General features: G+C 46.8%; 1 protein-coding gene across 2 annotated transcripts; it reads left to right on the top strand.

Annotated features, from left to right (window-relative positions):
• The first annotated feature begins 217 nt into the window (after positions 1 to 217).
• OSR2 (odd-skipped related transciption factor 2) lies at positions 218 to 11,719 on the top strand. 2 transcript variants are annotated; one of them, XM_083449764.1, is made up of 4 exons: positions 218 to 661; positions 7,164 to 7,948; positions 9,445 to 9,544; positions 11,241 to 11,719. In XM_083449764.1, exons 2-4 carry the CDS (start codon positions 7,242 to 7,244, stop codon positions 11,313 to 11,315), a joined length of 882 nt encoding a protein of 293 aa, XP_083305890.1. In that variant the 5' UTR covers positions 218 to 661; positions 7,164 to 7,241; the 3' UTR covers positions 11,316 to 11,719. The 2 variants fall into 2 exon arrangements, with proteins under 2 accessions (XP_083305890.1, XP_083305889.1); XM_083449763.1 differs by having other exon boundaries at positions 242 to 661; positions 11,159 to 11,719.
• Positions 11,720 to 22,666: the final 10,947 nt, after the last annotated feature.

Raw genomic sequence — 22,666 nt, 5'->3', positions numbered from 1 at the left:
GGAAAAAGTCACCTTAGGTAACGTTGGGGGTGGGGAGCGAAAGTGTGGAGCGGGGGGGGGGTGCAGGGGGAGAGAAAGGAGCTCTTCCCCTTTAAAGCCAAGTTGCTATCCAAACAGAAGTAAACAGTGGTGGTGGTGGAACAGGGAGGCGGGGCTTCGAGGGGCGGCCCTCGGAACGTTCGCAACCTCTCGAGCGTTCGGAGGGGGGCGTGGCTTCGAACGCTGGGGCGGCGAGCGTTCGAATTGCTGGGGCTCGGGGAGGGACTGCGGGCGGGGACAGAGCCCGCGCCGCGGCGAGCGCTGAAATGCGATGGACCCGCGAGGGGGAGGTCCAGACTCGCGCCGAGCTCCGCCGGAGCCGAAGGCAGGACGGGGCTCCCGGGGAAGCTCTATGCCGGCACTTGACTCGCCGCCTCCCAGCCGCCGGAGGAGCCTGAAAGCCCGGGCCGGAGGCCTCGTGGAGCCGCCCCTCTGACTCCTCGGAAGCCGCCCCTCGGAACATGCCCGGAGCCCCCGGGACTCGACGGCTCCACTGAGCGAGCTCCTCTCCCGAGTGGATCTAATGACGCCGCGAAGGCACTTGCTGGCCTGAGGAGCGCCGGGAGGACGTGGGTCCGGGGACGAGGCGGAGGCCCCGTCGGAAGAAATTGGCAAGGGGCAGGTAGGTAGTAGAGTGACAGCTCCGGAATGGTCGCCCTGCTTGGGAACGGGGCACCTGCGGGTGGGGAGTGAGGGATCTGGGCAGGAAGGGGCTTTAGCCGGGCAGAACAGGGGAAGGACCCGATTTTAAGCTCCGCAGGGAACCCCAACCCGGAGAATTGCCCTCGGAACCGTCCAGGAACGGGCTTCCCCAACAACCAGAACCTTCTTGCACTTAGTAATGTGACTGTTGGGATCCTTTGCGCGTTTTACCTGGGAGTAAGGCTCGCTGAGCGCAGGGAGACTTCCTTCCGAGTAAGCGCGCGTGTAGACCTCGGGCTGGCCGCAGAGGGCTTTGTCAGCCAGCTCGGTCTCTAGCTGAGGAGGAGCGAGCAACTCTTCGCCTTTACTTTCGGTTTGAATCCCGGCGGCTCACACCAGAACAGGGGCAGACCTGTCTTTCGGTGCACAGAGCCGGCTGTGTTCTGCGCGCTCCATAACGCAAGTGGAAGGGCCTCCAGACCCCCCCTTAGAAAGTTCGCACTCCAAAGGCTTCCAGGAAAGCCAGGTGAAGTCGCAATGCTCGTTCAACAAATCTTGGGCGAAAGATTTCCTTTCCTCCTCTTGATTTGTTCGAGGTAGCCTTTGGGAACGCCGGAGCGGGACGGAGGTCTTGGTTTTGGCGAGGATAAACAAATGCAAATCCGTAGGATCTGGCAGGGATAGTTTCCCCCAACTTCAGCCGGCGTTTGCCTACCTGATAGCTGAGACCCTCGGCGGGCTCTTAGCCTTCTCCCACCAAGAGCGGTTATTTATTTCCCTCTGACATCCAAGCAAAAACTCCTTTCAAGTCCTTAGCCGTCGGAAGCCCTTGAAAAAGCAAGGCAGAGCCAGCCAAAGATCACGCCGGGAAGACTCTTGTTTCTGCAGACACTGGCCTTAATTAAATTAAGGATTCGGAGTGAAAAGGGAAGTGACAGTGTGTCTAAATAACATCCGTGTTTGATTCGCACCCTGACTACTAGTGGGCTCTCAAAGGAAAACACTGCACTTTCTGGCCTAATTTATCCCCCCATCCCACCCCCACACTTTCTCATTGTCAAGTTTGGCACCTAAACGTATTTACTTTGTACTGCGCTGCTTGCTTTCCGTGGAAGGAAGGTTGTGAATATAGGACTGCAGCCTGCAAGATGGCTCAGAGAGCAGTAAAGTCTATATCTAACGTTGTTCGGGGTGCAGTCCTACGCCTTGTTTTCATTCGATTCTGTGAAATACTGCCTTATGCAGGTTCAAATAATTACATCAGTATGGATACAGCAGGTAGAGAAATTCTGATATGTCTTATTTTAAAAAGACACCACCTTTGGGTTGTGCTGAAGCAAAAACAAGATCGTTGTGAATATTACACAACTTAAACACGTGGTTTTGAAAGTAAACTTTAGCATTTTTAAAAAAACTTATAGGCTGTAATGGATATCCCATTGAATCAAAGAGCAAACGTGGGCAAAATCTTGTAGTAGAGAGGCGATCCCATGTAAATGAGCAAGTTCTCCTAAAACCTGCGCTATTATTTTTCACGTAAATTTATAAAATGTACGCCTAAAGATCATACTTGGATGAACTCTTACTAGGGAATGAAGTTGCAGTGGTTTAACTAGATCAAGCCCCATTGAATTCAACAGAACTCATTTCTGAGTAGCAATGTTTAGGATTGTGCTGAAATAAATGGAACCTACTTCCAAATAAACATTAATCGAATTGTCTTTTTTTCTTGCAATGGGAAGCTCTGAATATATTTCCTTTTTTAAAATAAAAAACTAAAATTATATTCGAAAAGTGACGTATTTTTTCATCATATGCCTTTAATCAGAAACGAAAATGTCGGTGTTAAACAAAAAACCCTCAACTTTGTTGAGAACAATTAATATAAAATAAACCATAACTGGATTTTTATGTGAGCGGCCTAATCTCCGAGTCCTGGCCCTCGGTCTTAAAACAGGTTAACATTAAAAGTAGCTCTCGCTTGATTCGTTGGGATTGTTTCACTTAATGTGTATTAAGCAGCACAGCAGCAGGAAGTAAACTCTAATTAGATCAGTAGCACTTAAGTTTCTGATGGATGTGTTTTTAGGATCTGTGAGGGAATCATTTAAACCGACTCAAATTTTCAAGCCGCTTGGAAGGAAAATGCCAAAACGAAATTGGAGTCTCTAGCCTTAGCACATTTGCATGGATGTACACAAGGACCATCGAAATCCGCAGGACTTCTAGAAAATGTGTGCGGTGAAAGTGTTTGGGGACAAATTGCATCGTGGGCGTGTAAAAGCTGCACTCTGAAATATAAATATCAAGGCATAATACTAGTACTTTGGTGCTATGCATTACAGCTATTTTAATACAGAAGAGAAAGAGTTTTTTAAAATTAAAAAATCACGTGCTTTCTGAGTGTCCCCCCCCCATTAATCTCCAAGAAAACATCTTTTTTTTTTTGTCAAGCGTACATTTCAATTTATTGTGTCAAGGTCCTGCTGCATGATGTTTTATCTAAATCAAGCAGTCCAGCCCAGATGGAGAGGGGATCCCCTCCCCCCCCTCGTTAGGAAAGGACCCCCTTGAGTAATTCTGGAAGCCCCTTGACCCTGGCACGATGGGAACTCCAGAGGAAAAAATAAACGAACCTCTTTCCTTTTTGCTTCCCATCTCTGCGTGGCGATGTCTCTTATCAGGATAGCCAGCCCTTGTGCAGTCGCGTTGCAGTGTCGAGGGGTGGGGGTGGTGTGGGCGCCATGATTTGTGCATTTATTTATTTATTTGCAAAAGGGAAAGTGATGAGTGGTGGGAAAGTCGTCGGGGGGAACGGGAGTTAATAGTTTCGGTTGAACGGGCTGAGTGAAACCCTCTGACTGTCACACACCTCTCATTAACTCCCTTCCCTGCGCACTCGGATCGCATACCAGAGGCAAGGAAGAGGCTGCGTGTTTTGTTTGGGGGTTTTTTTTTTGCTACCCCTTTTTAGCGCTGCATTAATTTAGAAATGGTCCGTCCCCTCCTCCAACCCCCAGAAGCAAAGCTCTGCTCGGCCCGGGCGCGAGCGGGAAACCGGGCCGAAGGCAACCAGGGCACTTCGGCCCCTTTGGCCCATCAGATGTTGATGCAAGAGAGGAAAATAATGCACGATCAAGTGCGCTTTACGTTGGCACACGAATAAGACCCTGATGGTCTCTCCTCCTCCTTCCTTCTTTGCAAACTGGCGGTGCAGAGGCCTACAGCTGCCATTGGAGAAATCAACGAAGGCTTTTGCGCCCAGGAGCGCTTCTATCCAAACTGGTTACCCCTGCAGACTCATAACCCAGCCTCACGATCCTCTATTTTTTTAAATACAAAAACAAAAGACGATGCCTTTAAAGAAGGGGGGGGGGGTCAGATTATTTCCACTTCCCGCCCCGGGTTTGTTAATGGGTCGCAAGGCGCAATTCAGGGATAGAGAATCGGTAGCTTTTTTCCAACCAGGCATTTGAAAGAAAGCTCAGTTAAGCTCCTGTGACCATCTTCCAACCGGATTATTATTGTGTTTTTTTTTAGGGGAAAGTATCTGGGGATGCCTAGAAAGGAGCATCTGAAGGCTTTATTTCTTTTCTTTCGAAAATGGCCTTGTGAGAGCGAGCGGGACTAACAGATGTGGCCGAGCCCAGCCCGTCCCAGAAGCCCGTTTAAATGCTTAACTCCCAATTGGATTTTAGGGCCGCTTTTATTTTTCTCGAAGTATCACATTTCCCACACTCCTTTCGGGAGGCTGCAGGGACGTTCCAAATGCAATAAGAAAGCGGAGCAAGGAAGAGCCGCCAAGATCCTGGGGCAGGAATGGCCGCGAAACTGCAGTGCTGGATGAGAGAAGGGCGGGGGGCGAAAGAGTAAGCCTCGCCCGCCTCCTCGAGCGAGCAGGGCAGCGCTTGCCAATGCTGCTTCTGCGGGGCTACAGCACCCCCCCAAAATAACCTCGACCCCAGATTAAGGTCCGGCTGCCTGCTGGAAGCCTGGGAGCTGAATCCCATGTGGGAGATCCTCGGGGCAGCGCCCTGGTGCGCTTGCCTGTCGCAGAAAACCATCTCCGAGCGAGGTGGCTCTTCCTAAGGGCTCTCAATGGAGGGGGCGGGTGTTTCCCCTTGCAAAAAGCGGCCAGCTGGGCCCTTGGCCAGGGCGCGCGGCTACCACTCGCCTTTCCCTGAAGGCCGTTTGGAAGAGTCCCTGGGGGTGTCCCTCTTGGGTGGCGCCTTGGCCAGCTGAAAGGGATCTGCGAGAGAGGAGGAGGAGGGAGGGGGGTATTCCGAGCCTGGAGCGCTTGGCGTCGAGGGGCGACGGGGGAAGTGTTGCTTTTCTCTCTTTCAATTATCTTGATTAATGAGTTGTCGCTGAGGGAAGAAAAATAAGCGCAGCAGCACCGGGGAGGGCCAAGGCGGGCAGCCCCACCGCGGAGAGCCACCAGCCCCTCCTCTCCAAACGCCCCCGCCTTTCCTCGCCTCCAGCATCGGACCTTTGCTTCCCCGCCCATGGAGACCCCTCTGCTCCCCTCCCCCTGACTTAACCCCGCCAGGCCAACCTCAGCCGACGACTTCCAAGGCCTGGGAAAAGGCGCTATATCAGTTCAGGGCCCCTGATGCTCGCCACTGAAACCTCGTGGACACTTCCGACGGAGCCGGTGGAACCGACTTCCAATGGGGAGGAGGATCCCAGGCGCTGACCCCCCCCCTATATAATCTGTAGATGCAACGAAAGAAACAGCCCCCAACGTGAGAAGCGCGTTGCAATTGTTCCCGCCCTTTCATTCAGCACCGACCGGCCCTGATCGGTTGGCGTTTTCTATCGCCTTTGCTCTCCTGAGATGACGGGTGTCTCGGGCAAGCGCGCCAATTCGAGGCCCAGGCTGCGATCCTGGGCCCACCTGCTTAAAAGCAAGCTCCGCCAAGGCGAACAAGCCTTCCACCTATGTTTCCTCGGAAGTCACGTCCATTCATTTGAACCGGATTTCTCTTCCATGAAAGCATGGGCCAGGTCATCGGCCTTACCCGTAGGTGGAGTTGCTTACTTGGGAGCAAGCCCCCTTGTAGTCAATGAGACCCCTATTTATTACATAATAGGATCCTTTGGTGGGAAATGCACTGGATCGGGCTGCGCGCGTTTGGAAGTGTTTCAAGGTGGGGCATCGGCGCCTTCATTCAGTCTTACAACCCAGGCCAGCTTCCCAAAGGATTGCTGGTAGTAGGTAGCTGTGATCCATAATACAGCCAAATTCAAAGCAGCTGCCATCGTGCCGGTTGGACCTAGTGTGCCCTTCGCATGGTGGAAGGAAGTTAAATCGACCCAACTGAGCCTTACTCTCGTGTAATGTGTTTGGGATCGGGGCCTCCTCCGTTTTCACTGGTTAAATGAGTCGGGAGCCATGTTAGATGCACTGTGCTCGCCCTTATTTCCCTGTGAAGCGAGGGAATCAGCAAGTATTTATCACTTTCCCCTCTCCGCCCCCTCCCCCGCAAGCCCCTGACATGACTTATCGCTTCTTCAGACATCATGAGCTCTTAAAGAGCCTCCTGCTCCCCACCTAGGCGCATAAAAAGTCCATTCGAACAAGCAGGATTGCAGCCAAACGCCTTAAAAAAAATCTATTTGTGAAGCTCGCTCATGTTGGACGGGAGTCAGTAGCTCGCTTGTAAGGGCGCGCGAACTTCCCTGCTTACACCACCACTGTGTGCGCTATGGCAAGGACGCAGAAACCGCACACCAAAGCAGCCCCCGCTTCCAAACGGCTCCTGTCCTGAGCCTCCAGCCTTGCAGGACACCCGCTTCGAGGGTTAAGTGGCCGGCACATCGCGCTCCTCCTGGGTCGTTTCAAAAATATGGACTTTGTAGTCAGTTCTGCCATCAGTACAACTCGCATTCAGAAGTCGATGAAATGCTGGATCTGGAATCCCCCCGCCACCGCCGTTTTCAAAGATTCTAGTCTTCGTGACCTTGCCCGCAGACGCAGCCCTTGCCAGGGAACGCGGCTTTGATTTCTTGATCCATCCACGATATTGGAAAGAAAGAGTCACTCTGCCTAAACGAATTGCTGAGTGTGTGTGTTGCAGGGATCCGTGCGCTTAATTGATATTTGATATTTTCAAGTGATATTTTATTTGGGTCGGCCTCTTCCAGGTAATGCCCTTCGCTCCCAACTTTCCTTGCATCTCTCAACTTTATATATGATTCCGCCGGTTTGGGGCCCGCTTCACCAGCGAGCTCAATTCGGAGTCTGAATTATTCGCCGCTCTAACGACAGCCCTCTCATTCGGGTCCCCCAATTATTTATCCTGGTTGCGCATTATTATTGCTGTGAAGGTTGTTTAATTCTACTGTGCTTCGTCTTAAGGGGACCTGCAACTGTATTAAAACCAGGCCCCTCTTGTCAAAGCCACGTGTAGACGCTGCCCTTGCAATAACCTGCCTCTTGTTTTGTTTCTGTTCCCCTCCCTCCCTCTGTCCCTGCTCAGGACCTGCGCCCGTGCGTGCGCCCCGAGGAGCCGCGGGTCGCCTCCGGCCCTCCACGGCCAGGCCCGGCCGCTGGGACGATGGGGAGCAAAGCCCTGCCGGCGCCGATCCCGCTGCACCCGTCTCTGCAGCTGACCAACTACTCCTTCCTGCAGGCCGTCAACACCTTCCCGGCCGCCGTGGACCACCTGCAAGGCCTGTACGGCCTGAGCGCCGTGCACACGATGCACATGAACCACTGGACGCTGGGCTGCTACGCCGCGGCCGCCGCCACGGCCGGAGGCGGCGGCCCGGCCGAGATCAGCCGCTGCTCGGCGCTGAGCGAGATGGCGGCGGCGCAGGGCCTGGTGGAGCGCTTCCCCTTCCCGGCGCTGCCCTTCGCCACGCACCTCTTCCACCCCAAGCAGGCAGCCGCCATCGCGCACGTCCTGCCGGCGCTGCGCAAGGAGCGCCCGCGCTTTGACTTCGCCAACCTGGCGGCGGCGGCCACGCAGGAGGACCCGCCCAAGGCGCACCAGGCCGCGGCGGCGGCGGCGCACGGCGAGCTGGCCAAGCTGAGCGGCCCCCTGTCGGCGGCTCTGGGCAAGCTCTCCCCGGACCGGAAGCCGGCGCGCGGCAGGCTGCCTTCCAAGACCAAGAAGGAGTTCATCTGCAAGTTCTGCGGGCGCCACTTCACCAAGTCCTACAACCTGCTCATCCACGAGAGGACCCACACGGACGAGCGGCCCTACACGTGCGACATCTGCCACAAGGCCTTCCGGAGGCAGGACCACCTCCGCGACCACAGGTCAGCTCCGCTGGAGATGCAAAAGGGGCACTGTTGGGCTACTGCCCTCACTCCAGCCTCTTTGGAGAAAAGGGTGCCCATGGGGTTATGCCATGCAGGATCCAGCCCCTCCCCGACCCTCCATTTCCCTTGGAAATTAAGCATTATGATAGATGGCCTAGTAGTGGTTCTGAGGTTGAGCCGCATAGCTGTCAACTTTTCCCTTTCCTTGCGAGGAATCCTATTTGGAATAAGGGAATTTCCTTTAAAAAAAAGGGAAACGTTGACAGCTATGGGTTGAGGTGCCAGCCAGCAAGTCCTGGGCTCCAGTTTCCCCCTAAACCCACTTAGATAGGCCTAGAGGAGAAAGGGCTGTGTTTCTCAGCCTCTTGTCTGCAATAGGGAGGTGGTTGGTGTTATTAGTATACTGCCCTAGATAACAGGGCTGTTCTCAATATGTAGGAGGGGCGCTGGTAGCATTTATTTCCAAGGGGTGGCTTCAAGGTGGTTGGCTTTCATGACACTTATTTCCAGGGCTCTGCATCTGATCCGTACCTTCCGATGGGCTTTCCAATCTTTTCCCTTTTGCTTTCTTTTCTAGTCTGTAGGATTTGATAAAGGCTTGGTGATCCCAGCAAAAAAGCAACAACAAACTACTTTGCCTCTGTAGAAATAGCATTTGATAGAAGTCCAGTTAGGAAGCTGCAGAAAAAATTCAGTAGATTTATAGCCTAGCAAATGTGGATCAAAACTCAAAGGGGAGGGGCAGAGAGAAGGCAGTATGTTCCTTGAAATCAAGATTTCCTAACACTAATGGGATGTTTGTTCTTTTCTGTCCCATACATGCCAGAGAAACAACATTTACAATGTGTTTGTAACAATGTACAAATGGCCCTTTTCCTCTGTTGCTTGCTCTGAGAAGCTCAAGGGCTTTCTGCCTTTTCTCATCCCATCAAATGATAATGAACTGTGGGCCAGATCCTGTGGGGCTCTATAAACTTAGTAAGGCAAAATTCCAGCTGACCTCAGCTGGAACAAGTGGGACCACAGCCTTTACATGTTCACCTGAAAGCAAGTCCCAGTGCATGCATGTGAAAGATTGCATACTTACATAGGACTTTTGCGCATTGCTACTCAGAAGTAAGTTCCACTGTTCTCAGTAGAACATACACTGTAGTAAGAGTGTCTAGGATTGTCTCCTTAATTTGTTAGCAGAAAAGGGCAATGAAGCCCTTTGGAGAAACTACTGTCAAGTGGCTGCGGAAAAAACCTATGAAAAGAAAATTGGAAAAGTAGATTTCAGTGTTGAGTTAGGCTTAGGCTGCAACCGTGTACCCTTACCTGGAAGCAAGCTTCATTGACCTCAGTGAGACTTACTTCTGAGTCAACATTTATAGCATTGTCCCATTAGTATAATTTCACCCCAGATACTTGAGCTACATAGAGACTACTGTTAACTGTTATGGCTCTTTCTGTGTCTACACATACTGATTCCAAATGCCTGTATTGGCTTTTAGGTATATCCATTCCAAAGAAAAACCGTTCAAATGTCAGGAATGTGGGAAAGGATTTTGCCAGTCCAGGACTCTAGCAGTTCATAAAACTTTACACATGCAGGTAAGGTTAGATCCATTTTTCTTTGGACAGTTTATTTTTATCTTAATTCTGTTTCAACTCTTTATACATAGCAATATTCATTATGAATAAGTAAAGACATGTAACTGTACCAGAGGAGTGGTGTTGATGGTTATTTAAATTAGATAATTTATCCACTACTGACCTCCACTTTGCTTCATTGTGCAGAAACTATGACACAGTCTGAACTTTTATTTCAGTTGTTCAGAGTCATTTAATTCATTTTGGGGGAGGTGTAAATTGTCTTGACTCATTCTTTATGGTAAAGAAAATAAGCACACTGGGATCTTAGAAGGATTAAAGAAGCCTGCAGAAGTTGTTTATGGTTGTGATCCAATGCACAATTACTTGAGAGTAAGTCACATTGAATTTAACAGGATTTTATTCCGAGTAAACGTGTGTTGGCTTGAACATCAGTTCATTTAAAACTTGCATATTCCATAGCTGGAAAAGATTCATTGGGAAGCCTGACACTTCTGAAGCAGATGAAATGTATGCTCTGTTTTTAACAGCTCAGATTAAAAAAGACTTGCTTTGTGGAAAGCTTTTCACTGATAGAGATGATGCAAGTATCCCTGGGAAGCTGGGTGGATTAGCAAGAAGCATTTTTCAGTAGATCCTAGAGATGGGGAAATGTGATGAAGTGAGGATTGTCCTTGACAGGCAAGAAGATATATCCGTGCTGTTAAGGCTGTAATCTTAAGCACACTTACCGGGGAGTTAGTTCCAGTCAGCTCAGCTGGACTGACTTCCGACTAAATGTCTATAAGGATCAGACTGCAAAGAATTGTGATCTTGTACCTACAGCAGATACATGAGCTACCCCTGCCCCCCCCAATGCATTTACTGGGAAGTAAACTGTTAATAAGTTTAGTAGAACTTGTCTTCAAGTAGGGCTGAACTCCTAAGCATACTTGTTTCCTCCCTCTTTGTTTATTTTTATCTTCATAACAACCTTGTGCTGTAGGTTAGCTAGAGATATAGGGGATTGGCAGAAGTTCACCTGGTGAGCTTTCTGGCCGAAGAAGAATACGAATCCACATCTCCCTGGTCCAATCCAAGCTTATATGTATTATCCCTGCAAGCTCTCTATTTTATTTTTAGGGACTTACTCCCAGTTAAATGTGCTTATGACTGGGCAGCAAGCATGCTAGGATCCTCACCTTACTTTCAGGACTCTAATAATCTTCAAACTTATGGATATTTACTTTGGAGTAAATCCCACCGAATGCCATAGGATTTACCTCTAAGTAAACACACATAGGATCAGGCTACAAATGCACATACAGCCTAATCCTGTTTTGGGTTTATTTGTTGTTGTTTTTTAAGAAGTAAACATTGTTTTCCGTGGTGTTTACTGCCCATTTAAATGTGCCTAGATTTGCAGCCTTATGTGGAAACCACTTCCATGGCATTTAGGCCTGAGAAGGGGCACTTAAAATTTGTGAAGATTTATTTCCCGCTATGGCATTGGTGTTTTGAGGGGTAACGAAACTGGGGAGGGTGTGTGCATATAACGAGAGAAGTTTCGAGAAACTCAGTAAACCAGGTAGTTTGTAAAGGGTTTAATCCTTTGCTTGCTTCAAATCTGAACAGGAATCTCCACACAAATGCCCCACATGTGGAAGAACCTTTAATCAAAGAAGTAACCTGAAAACTCACCTTCTCACCCATACAGACATCAAGCCCTACAACTGTGAGCAGTGCGGCAAAGTGTTCAGGCGAAACTGTGATCTGCGGAGGCACAGTCTAACTCACACCCCGCGGCAGGACTTCTAGAACCCTCCACAGGGAGCTAACTCTGGCTCAAAGGACTTGAACTGTAGAGAAATCTTTAAGCCCATGCACATGTGGACAGATGTATGCAGGGCCCCATCCTCTCTCCCTTGGCTCCTGCCAAAAGCAGCTGGGGTGGGCAGCACAGGGCAAGTGACAGTAGCCCCAAGCTGCTTTCCTCGGCCCAAGAGCACCTCTTGTAGATAATAACATCGCAGCTCATTTTAGAGCTCTGTACAGAAACTGTGGCGTCGTGTGTTTGTGTACTTCCTTTTTTTTTTTTTTTTTTGTCTTACCAAATGCACATTGGTAACAAGGACAACGAGAGTGAAAAAATATTTTTAAAAAGTGTATTGCAAAGTAAACCAGTTTTCCCCCCAACTCTCTCACGCTTGATAATTAATGATTCCACGGACAGTGTGGTTATTCAGTCCTTCTTTCTGTGTCAGTTAAAAAGAAGGAGAGTACAGTAACTGAAAGGTAAATGGCGTTTCTACTTAAGCTGGGTTGTTGGTTTCTTTTTTTTCTTCTAAAAAACGGTTTTGATTTCTAAATATCGTCTGTATGTTTGTAAAAGGGATTTACATTTTCAAGTGTTTTAATGGTGCAATCCTTTGCATGTTTATTCAGAAGTGAACTATTATTAAGAACAGTTAGACCTCAAGATCAGTTTAACAGTACACCTCAAGACATGACTCCTCTTGAGTAAGCTCACTTGTGTTATATAGGATTTACTTTTAGGTAATGGATTTAAAGGTGCATATTGGGCACTAAGCCTCATTGAGCAAATATACAGGGGAAAATGCTGCAGAACTGCTGTTTCTTTACTTGAGAAGACATTTTACAAGCATGCATACGCACAGAACATTTAAAGTACACCCCAAAGAATTCTGGGGACTGTAGCTTTTAAGGGTGCTGGACTTTGTAGCCCTGTGAAGGGCTAAACTACAGTTCCCATGAGTCTTAATTTTTTTTGGGGGGGGGGGCGTTAAATGTATGGTATGAATGGCACGCATAGGGCCAGGCTGCATTAAATCTGTAATGCAAAAAGCAAGCAAGCCGGGTATCTTTCCTTAAAACATTAGCACGTTTACCTATATATTTCCTCTCCTACGATTCCCCATGCAAAGCTTTGAAAGAAAGAGAAACGGCAGGACGGGTGGTGGGCTGGCTGGGAAAGGCTTCAGAATCCTAAACCCTGAAGTTATTTATTAGTAACCTATTGGCAATCGAGCCTCAGAAGCAATAATCAGCTCTTCTCTACAGATTGCCTGAGATAGCGCCCCTGCTTAGACTTTGAACGCGGGCGGCGATTTGCCCGGTTTGAGACAGGGACTTTACACCGCCCAAGACGAGGCTGCGGGCCTGGCAGCTCCCTCGAAAACAAATACAGCGCGGTGGGGTGGGGAGGAAGGACCCTGCCCCCTCCTACCCTCCCGGCAGCCGAGCGGGGCTCCGCGGGGCCGCATCCGACGAGGCTGCCCAGGGGGAGCGCGCGGGAGCCACACGATCGCCAAGGCGCAGCAGCGGTGCTCACGCAGATCGCACGGGGCTGCCGTGGGGAAGGGGAGCCCATTTCCAAAAACGAGGATCGGGGCGGAGGGAATCGGCGATCACGAAGCGGAGGAAGGGATGCAAAGCGAGCACAGCGGCAGCTGCCGAGGGAAGCCAAGCTGACAGCTCCGGGCAAACGCCTCTAGGCGGAAGGCTGCCAAGACGCGCTCTGGCCGGCTTCCCGCGCTGGGAAACACGCGGCGGGGGCGGAGAGCGAGCTCGAGGGAGCCTCGGCTCTGCCCGGGAACGGCGGAGAGGTGGAGGGTTTGGTTGCTATTGGGTAGAACTGGGTTGTTATCGAAGGTGAGTTTTCTGAGGTGGGTCCTTCTATATTCTTAAGAATAGATTCGGTTGCACTGCATACCATTTCCCCCTAAAACATGTGCTGCGGTTACTTGTTTCAGCAACTATAGTATAGCAAAGTTATCAATGCAGGCCTAGACATGGGCGCAGCCAGGATTTTTGTAAGGGGGAGCAGTCTTTTTGTTAGAGGGGGAGAGCCTCAGTTAGCTATTTATTTTTTAATATATATATTGGGGGGGGGGAGCTGCTCCTCCCTGCCTCCCCCCCCCCTTTGGTTACACTTATGGGCCTAGAAGCCCCCTGTGGAAGGGAGGGGTAACCAAAACAGCTGTGTGCCAAATTTAATGGCCTCACAGCCTGGGTGTCCCCAAATGACCGCCCAGAGAGCGACCAATGTTGGGGGCAGAAGCATCCAGGCCCCACATAAGTACCTGGACTGGCATCTGGGCACATGGGATCCAGCAGGGCCTACGCTGATTGGCGCAGCATCTTTTTTATAAAAAATAAATAAATCCCACATTTTATAGTTCGGTGGGGTTGATGGCCATGTCTCACTCTGACCAGGCACATACATGCTAATGGATGCCTATTTTATAATTTTTACTTTAAATCCGCACTATCATTTTCTACAAAGTGGTTATTACTCCCAAGTGGTTTTTACCAGATGCAGAAGCAAACCCCATTTTGTTCAGGATGGTGCTATGATTTAAGCGAGTTTAAAATGAGAAACTCCATGTGTTCAGAGTATTTCCCCCCCCCCCCATCACGGCTGGCAAACTTTTTTATTTGCTCTAATGTATCAGGAATGCAGAAGCAGCTGTAAAACATGAAGTGATGGAGGAAGTAGAGTCATGTTAATTTTGTGCTTCACAACCAAAACAATACACGTAAAGGAGGGAAAGGCTGTAAGACCACTGAGTCTGGGGACTAAAATTTCTGAGCTGTATGGGAGGGTGGGAGAAGACCAGAGGGATTTGGGCCTTTGACATGCATATGTAAACTCATCTGACATATGTATAACCATATAGGTCTACTCTACGCATTCTGAAGTGGTAGCAAGAAGGGATTGCTACCTATATATATGAAGCTGCCTCATATTGAGTCATTCTGAATTGTCTACACTGAAAATTGAAACTGGAGTTTTTTCCAATCCCACCTGAACATGCTGGCTAAAAAACCAGGGACCTTCTGCACATAAATTATGCATTCTCCCACTCAGCTAATGCTTATCTGTTTTTTTCCTTAAATTTTTTTTTCTCTGAAACTCGAAATCTCACACAACAAAGAAGCAGGATAGAATACATGTCTCCCTAGTCTGATATGTTTTTGCTTTCAGATTTTTAGTGTGTGGTGGTGGTCATGTAAAGTATGGGAGCATATAAAAATGGCACACACACACACACACAACTGCAGTCTCAAAAAGTGGTAACAGTGTTCTGCCACCTCATTCTGCTGCAGGTGTAGACCAGGGCCCAGTGTGAAGAACCATTAAGTTGTCCCAAAATCTAGATGCTTCTGTGAAACGATGCCATGAGATCTGAAAGACACCTGTGTGTGACATTGCTGCAAATCGGTGAGGACAAGATGTGGTTACTCAGTAATGAGGGGGCAGGCTATTCACGTGCTCAGAATACTGTATTATGACTTCACATTAGTGAAAGCTGAGCCATAGTGTGGAAAGAAGAAAGATTATCTTGGAGCCCTGTCTCAGATTAAGTATAATAGTCACAGGGTCAGTAAAATATTACAAGCCAATGTTCCCAAAGTCAGCTTTGGCGTGACAAACTCAGAAGCTCATATACTAGCTACATAACTGACACTGCTTTGTCCCTGTAAGTGCATTATTTTACAGAGTGACCCTGCAAACACTACCATGGTTGCCAGTGAAGATGTTTGCCATATCTCCATATTATAGATTTAACACAAACGTGTGAAGCATTTTACATTTACACTTTAAAAACTTAAGCAGGAACCGCAAGGCAACTCTTTCCCTCCACACCCAACATTTCAAACCACACTTACTTATTTCTTGGGTACTATATATAAGACATTAAAGGTAAGCACAACAATATCACTTAAAATGCAATATTTTGGGACTGTTTAATCCTGGGTATAGTCAGCCTTTGAACGCTGGCCATTGAAATCTCTTCTTCGCCCATCAAAACATCAAAGAATATCGTTGCATCCAAACTAATCTGCTCTGTAGTTCCACTGAAATCAACAGAATAAAGACTCTGTGACAGCTAAATTGTCAGAAAGCGTGATGAACAATCTGGATCCAACAGATTTCTCCTCCTTCACTAATCTAGTTCTCTCCCTCTCTGTAGATACTGATTCCTATGTTCAGCCTGCATTTGAGGAGTTAATAAATATAATGGTATAAAAGAGAAGGAACATTTGTGCTCAATATCTTCTTTAGCGTGGGTATTATGTAATAGCCTCGAGGACAGACTTGTATACTTGGCAAAGCACCTTGACACGAGCGGAATGGAGCTGTCTTCTCTGTGTAGTTTGCTGTTTCATTTACAACACTAGGTTTACAAGGCTTATGTTTGCAATGCTGACCTAAACATTTAAACCTCACATAAGACCATTCAAGTGCCCTTTGCTAAAAATATTCACACAGCTGGGAGCAGCAGTTCTATGAAGTGCGAAGAATAAGCCACTCATCCCCCTGTAAAATAATTTTTTTGCGTAATCCTAAAATATGGACCTTTAGGATAAAAGGTAAAGGGACCCTTGACCATTAGGTCCAGTCGTGGCCGACTCTGGGGTTATTTATCTATTCGCAGTACCTATTTATCTATTCGCACTTTGACGTGTTTTCGAACTGCTAGGTTGGCAGGAGCAGGGACTGAGCAACGGGAGCTCACCCCGTTACGGGGATTCAAACCACCAACCTTCTGATCGGCAAGTCCTAGGCTCTGTGGTTTAAGCCACAGCGCCACCCACGTCCCTTATGGACCTTTATGATACATGTTACCAATTTTAATCACAAATGTGTGCTATATGGGGAGACAGATAGCAGAGCATTCAGCATCCCTGGTAAAAATGGAGGGCAGGACCCAAATCTGATGATTGAAAATTATTACTGTTATTTTCCCACACTTTACACTAAGATCCCTGGATAGGTTACAACATCTGGGGGGGGGGATATTTTTAGCCCCCAGAAATGGGTGAGAAATGTTGGTTGGACCTGGAATGTTTTGAATTTGGAAGAGGGAAGGAGAGTCTTTCTACGGGAACGAACAGCAGTGGTTTCCTCTCTCCGCCTAAAAAAATGTATAAAATATATATTTGTTGCTCCCTGTGACAGTGGCAGCTGAAGAGTTCTTCTCAGCAGTCACCAAGAAAAGCTATGCAAAAAATGCATTTTAATATTTTTTTTCAAGAAAGGAAAGCACTGTCGCCTGCTGCTAAAATTTCCCACAAAACTAGGGGGGTAGTCCCATTCCTTGACAATCTACAAATCCCACCCCTCCAGTCTGCCACTTTTTAGCATAGTGGTGTGATGGAGTAATTCATTTCAGCCCTAGTACAGTCAGGGGGATTCCAGAGGAGTATTGGTACAGATTATGAAACATTTCAAGGTGCTCCCTCTTTCTATTCTAATGTTCCATAAAAGTAACACATAGGGGAGCAGCTAGAACTCTTTAAGAAAAAGCAATCTGAAACTGACAAGTTTTAAAGGCATCCTTAAATGCTTATAAATAAGAGGCTAGGCACAATTAAGTGGAGAGGGGATTCCATAGCTATGGGGCCACCACAGGGAAGCTCCTGTCTCTCAGGCCTGCAAACTTCATCGATCTTACTAAATGTTGCATTGTCTTCAACAGGCAAGGAAGAGCAGATATTTCACAGCACATATGACAATGGAATCCTCATATATTCACTCAAGGTTCAGTCTAAACCACTTTAGAATGTAGGTAGGATGGCTGTCTTCCATGGAAGAAAACATCCTTGCACATAGAAAACTAATGTGTCACAGAGAGGGCTGGAGGGGGAGAGTGACTCAAACCTCTCTAGTTGATGTTTTGTGTTCTGAGGAGTTAGTCAGTTATAGGAAACAGTATTCCATCAGGGAGCCACCACCTTCAATCTGAAATAGTGCAGCCTAGACCCACGTTTGCTATTTCAATGGGCTCAAGGATAGGACTGCACCAAGTCATGCTGTTTGAAAAATGCAGAGCAATTTGTCCTTGACAATCACTCCATAACCATGGAGAGCAGTCATCCGGGATGAATAGTGCAACCCGCCTTAACAAGTGCTTCCAGCTAATGGATGAAGCTAATTTTCTGTGTCCTGAAAGAGAGAGGTTAAAAATTAAGAACCAGAACAGCAGGCTTTATCACACCGAAGTGAAAAAGAATAGCAGTGACACAGGCTATCTCATAGAGTGCCTAAACAGTGCAACTACACATGACAAGGAACCAAATCAGTCTCAAAAAGAATATATTGAACCAGTGGGCTATTGAATGAATTATCCAAACAGAGAAGCAGCATATCCACTTCAAATGTGAATTCAATACTATGGATTCTAAAGTGAGAAAGATTAGCAGCTGTAGCAGAATCACACTTCTGCCAAATTATAAAAAAATTAAAGGTATGAGTATCAAGGACCTTTAAAGCCTCCTGCTGCTACAATTACAGCCCTACTAGACAATTTTCAAAAGAGATGTAGTTGGCCTCAAATCTGCTATCGGGCAAGTCAAGATTTCTTGCAGCAGATCTGGGGCACAATTAAAGGAGATAATGGTTCTGTGTGTGGAGTTGGTTAGATTTTCTGTCCCTGGAGTTGAAGCACCTCCTGCTTGGCCCTTTTGGAATGTCACAGTCTTTGAGCTGGAAGCCTTTCTCTGTCATCTGAAGCGTTCTGCAAGCTGTGGTTGCTCAGTGATGACAGGAAATGCTTTCTGCCCATGTTTAGAAACACACTTTTCTGAACTACCGCTGTGTAGTCTGGTATCTAGTTTTCAGCCTAAAAGTTTCTCCTCTTCCTGCTCCACTGAAACACACATTTAACAGCAGGCAATTCTGAACCAGCAGGCCAAGTGAAGTTATATTTTTTCCTCCAAATTCTTCACATCTCTTTGGACCAAACTCTCTTACAATTCAGTGGATCAAAACATGAGTTTGATAGCTTACTCAGCATGATGCCTGTGTCATTTTAGATCGCTTCTCACACTGTGGGCAATATAAATGACATGAATTTGTTAGGACAGTGGTTTTCAGTCTCTGGTCAATGGATCAGGGCCAGCCCACAGACTGCTTGTTGCTGGCAGTAGAGGACTCACAGTTTTTTGCTGCCAGATGGAAACTTCACTTCTCTCTCATTTCTGTATTCTAGTACCAGAGATCAAGCACTCAATATCCTAGCACTGGGAATCTGAACCAGCCTCTATTGATTGGCTGGACTGAAGCAACACGTTTTCTCTCATTAAAGAGGACCACTGCTGTATGGGGAGAGTGTCTAAGATAGGGATGGTTGACTATGTCAATTTCAGTTTCTCGTTATTCTACACTTAAGTTCAGAATAATTTTTGCATCAGTTTGTGATTTTTATACCAAAAAAAGAGAACTGGCACAAAAGTTCATATACATTTTCCTGTGCATTTCTCAGCAGACCAATAAGCGCGGGAAGGATTCACTGAGGCCAGGAAGTCTTAAAAACACAGTCATATTTCCATGCCAATGAAGAATCATATCCAGTCCTCGTCCTACTCAGACTAGACCCATTGAAATGAATGAACATGACTACCTTAGCTCAATTAATCTTAGTAAGTCTACTCTAAGTGAAACTTAGTTGGATGCAATCCAAAGTCATTATGGCTGCAACCCTATCCTTTACCTGGGAGAAAGTCCCACTGAACTCAATGGGGATTGCTTCCAAGTAGCCATTATAGGATTAGACTGTTTAAGGCTTACAATCAATGGAACTTGGCTGTCCTGCCCCCCCATCCTTAAATTTCCCCAACCACAAACATAAAACAAAGGGAAATATTTTAATTAAAAATCAATAGAATACTGGAATAGGATACTAACACCTTTTGCCTACCATCATTTTACACTGAGACCTCAATAAAACTCCACTGCTTAAGCTCCACCATTTAGAGCAATGCTTTTTTGACATTGAATGCACTGGGTTGCAATAATATGGTAATATCCTTGTTGCTCATTTAGAGAAAATGGCTTCTGTCTCAAGCTTCAGTAGCTCTTAATTATGAGGTTAAAAGGTCTCGTCATTTTCCAGTAGTGGGAAACCTTTAATGTTTTGTATGTACACATAAGTGAATGGGGCTGAGTGATTTTATTAAAAAAAGAGAGGAAAGGTAGCATTTTTCTTAAGAAAAAATAATCTGCAGTGGTTTACAAGGTGCAATCACTTGACTTGTCAACCGACATCCTTTGGAGCATTACTCGCTTGGTGAAAGGGTCAGGATCATTGCCCGAGGTGTTCGGAAGGTGCTTCAAGGTGTGTCAGCATATTCATGTCAATTCTGCACCTCTCTGGCATGGATTGAAAAGTACAGTTTCGAAATCTTCCCGTGACCCATTATCTATGGATCACTGATAAGAGAGAATGCAATTGCTCTTGTCTGTCATATTCATACAAGTTTGCCTCTGTGCAAAGCAATGCAGCTGCATTTCAACCTTGTATCTGGAGCTTCAAAGCCAAGGCAGAAACGTGTGAATTTATTTACAGACTGTGCATTAAGCAGTTTCACTTACATTATGCAATGTTTAGACTAGCTGTTGCATAAGTAAGTAAAACAGACTCCAGCTCTAATCCTAAACATATAATTTATTTCTCACATGTGCCTCTGCCGTTTTTCCAGTGAACTCTGGGTGCTGCACACTTCGTTAATTTGTCTTATACTCTCAACACCTCAGGGAAATAGGTTAACGAGAAAAAGTAATAGTCACGTGCCCAAGGCAATCTAGATTGCTCACAGTGTAGTAGGGATTTCCCAACTTCCTGGTTTCCAGGTTTACCCCTTCCTGGTCTAATGCTTTAACCTAAGGTTGGCCATATGTTGTTGGTTCCAGATGCTGCAGAACTACAACTCCCATCATTCCCCATCATTGGCCATGCTGTGTTAGGCTAAAGGGAACTGGAGTCCGATGAATCTGGAGGGTGCCATGTTGGTTATCCCTGCTGTCACCAGTACTGTACACCACACCAGCATCAAATACTCACTTACTTGAAAATCTTATTCAATGGAATTGGGGCTGAATCACATGACCACCTCTAGCATGGTTACTACCTGTGTACGCTCACTGGTACCATGTGCTAAGATGGTCATGTAACTCCATGGATTTTTGCACATGCTTACAAGAGCTTTTAAAGTCTTGTTCAACAGTACAGGTGTCAACAGGATTTTCTGGACCTAGCACACTCTATTATACGGATTAGGCCTTGAAACCCACTTGCAAACAAGGACACACATTTGCATTTGTTTTGTACAGTATTCAAATTTATGTCCTCTTCGGCAGGTGGATTGGAGGAGCAAAAGATAAATCAGGGGCAACACATGTAATATATTGTCTGACAGACAGAATGTGAAGCTTTTCCTATAACATGTTAAACTTTTGCCTGCCACATACCGGTACGTACTGTAGGTGTTAGAGGCATAAGAACCCTGCTTTCCCCCAATGCCAACCCTAAACTAAAGTTTAGGTTGCAATCTTGTGGCTGCTTACCTGGAACTAATCCTCATTAAACACAAAGAAACTTACTTCTAGGTAAACATGTTTAACAGTGTACTATATTAACTATACAGTGAATTCTTAATGAGTGTTTGATCTTTAGCTCCTACCTGGGAACTATAATAGCAGGAAATATGCCTGAGCCTTATTGCAAAGTTTTCATATTTTGCACTTTCTGTTGGAGGGGAAAATTCTTTAACATCCCCCCACAGTTGCTGTATAGCAGTATTTGAAGAAAATAACTTTTCCCTTTTTAATATATTTTTATTGATTTTCCAATATAAAATTATAAAAAGAAAAACATCCACATTATCACCAACATCATCGTTTTTAGACTTCCATCAGCTCATCTGATAATTCTCCGTCTTAATCACTTCTTTCACATTCCCTAATTGATATTGCAATATAATAATAACTTGACCTGTCAAGTTCAAGTTCATCCGAGATCTCCATAAAAGTTATTTTCTTCAAGACAGGACAGAAGAAAATAACTTTTATGGAGATCTCGGATGAACTCACCACGAGAAAGAGGTATATTGGTTGCTATAAAAAAGGAACTGCAAATTATGCAGCTTCCAATGGCTAGAAAATAAGACAGAAGCAGGAAACATTCACGAAAGGAAAGGTGGGAAAAGACATCTCTTTGGATCCCAGGGATTCCTGCTGGGTAGCTGATGGTTCTCAAACCCTCTGGTGGATTGAGATGATGAGACCAATAGTGGATCCAATGGTCAAAAAGGGGGTTTTCTGCACATGCTATAGAGGGAAGTGAGGGGCAGATGGGACTCGTCAACCTGGGAAGATAGCCCCTCTAGGAAAAGGAAAACTCTGATCCTAAGCCTCCACTGCCTTGCAGGACATATTTGGGAAAAGAAAAGGCTAAGGAATAAACCCTACAGAAATCTGGAGCAGAGTTCCTAAGATGTTTGGATGGCGCCTTGTACAGTGGTACCTTGGGTTACAGATGCTTCAGGTTACAGACGCTTCAGGTTACAGTCGCTTCAGGTTACAGACGCTTCAGGTTACAGACCAGAAATAGTACCGCTAAACCAGAACTAGTACCTCAGGTTAAGAACTTTGCTTCAGGATGAGAACAGAAATCGTGCGGCGGCGGCACGAGGCCCATTAGCTAAAGTGGTACCTCAGGTTAAGAACGGACCCCCAGAACGAATTAAGTTCTTAACCCGAGGTACCATTGTATGCCTCCTTCCAGCGATTCCTGCAGCCGAGCTAGTGCCAAACATCTTGCTCTGCTTGCTTTCATTTGGACCACATCAGCGAGGCTGAGGGGGGGGGGGTATTGTTCTCTGGGCAGCCCAGGACCTCTACACACACTGCCTGGGTTTGTGCTCTGAAGAGGTCACTTTGGTGCTGCGAATGCAGTGGTTTAACTTCACTCCCAAAGGCGCACTCCATTTTCTCTAGAGAAAGATGGACGCCAATAACAACTGGTGTCCAAACAACTCACTTATCATTGACAGCTCTGCCTTCTCTCATTGGCTAAAAACGCAGACAGGTGACAGCAGTCAGACTGGCTCATCTCGCAGTAATCACTTAGAATAGTATCTACATTATACCCGCCTTTCAGCAGCCCTGCTCAATAGTAGCATTAAGAAGGCTTTTCCGTGGGAATTCCTGGGCCACCTCCCTGCGTAGTACCAGGAAATATATTCAGTGCTTACCATGCCAATGATGTTTTTGTGTGACCCATCTCTTCTTCCCATGCAGTTAGTTAGGATCTAGCTATTGCTCCAGAGTCCTTT

Source organism: Podarcis tiliguerta, assembly GCF_965153285.1.
Source record: "Podarcis tiliguerta genome assembly, chromosome: 7".
Classification (NCBI taxonomy): Eukaryota; Metazoa; Chordata; class Lepidosauria; order Squamata; family Lacertidae; genus Podarcis; species Podarcis tiliguerta.
This window is presented reverse-complemented; position numbering and strand designations above follow the sequence as displayed.

Bases quoted from the DNA above. Each gene is read 5' to 3' on its own strand.
- OSR2 (XM_083449763.1), top strand. From the start codon at position 7,242: ATGGGGAGCAAAGCCCTGCCGGCGCCGATCCCGCTGCACCCGTCTCTG. The intron at 7,949-9,444 runs GTCAGCTCCGCT...ATTGGCTTTTAG, and splicing joins GACCACCTCCGCGACCACAG to GTATATCCATTCCAAAGAAA. The intron at 9,545-11,158 runs GTAAGGTTAGAT...AAATCTGAACAG, and splicing joins ATAAAACTTTACACATGCAG to GAATCTCCACACAAATGCCC.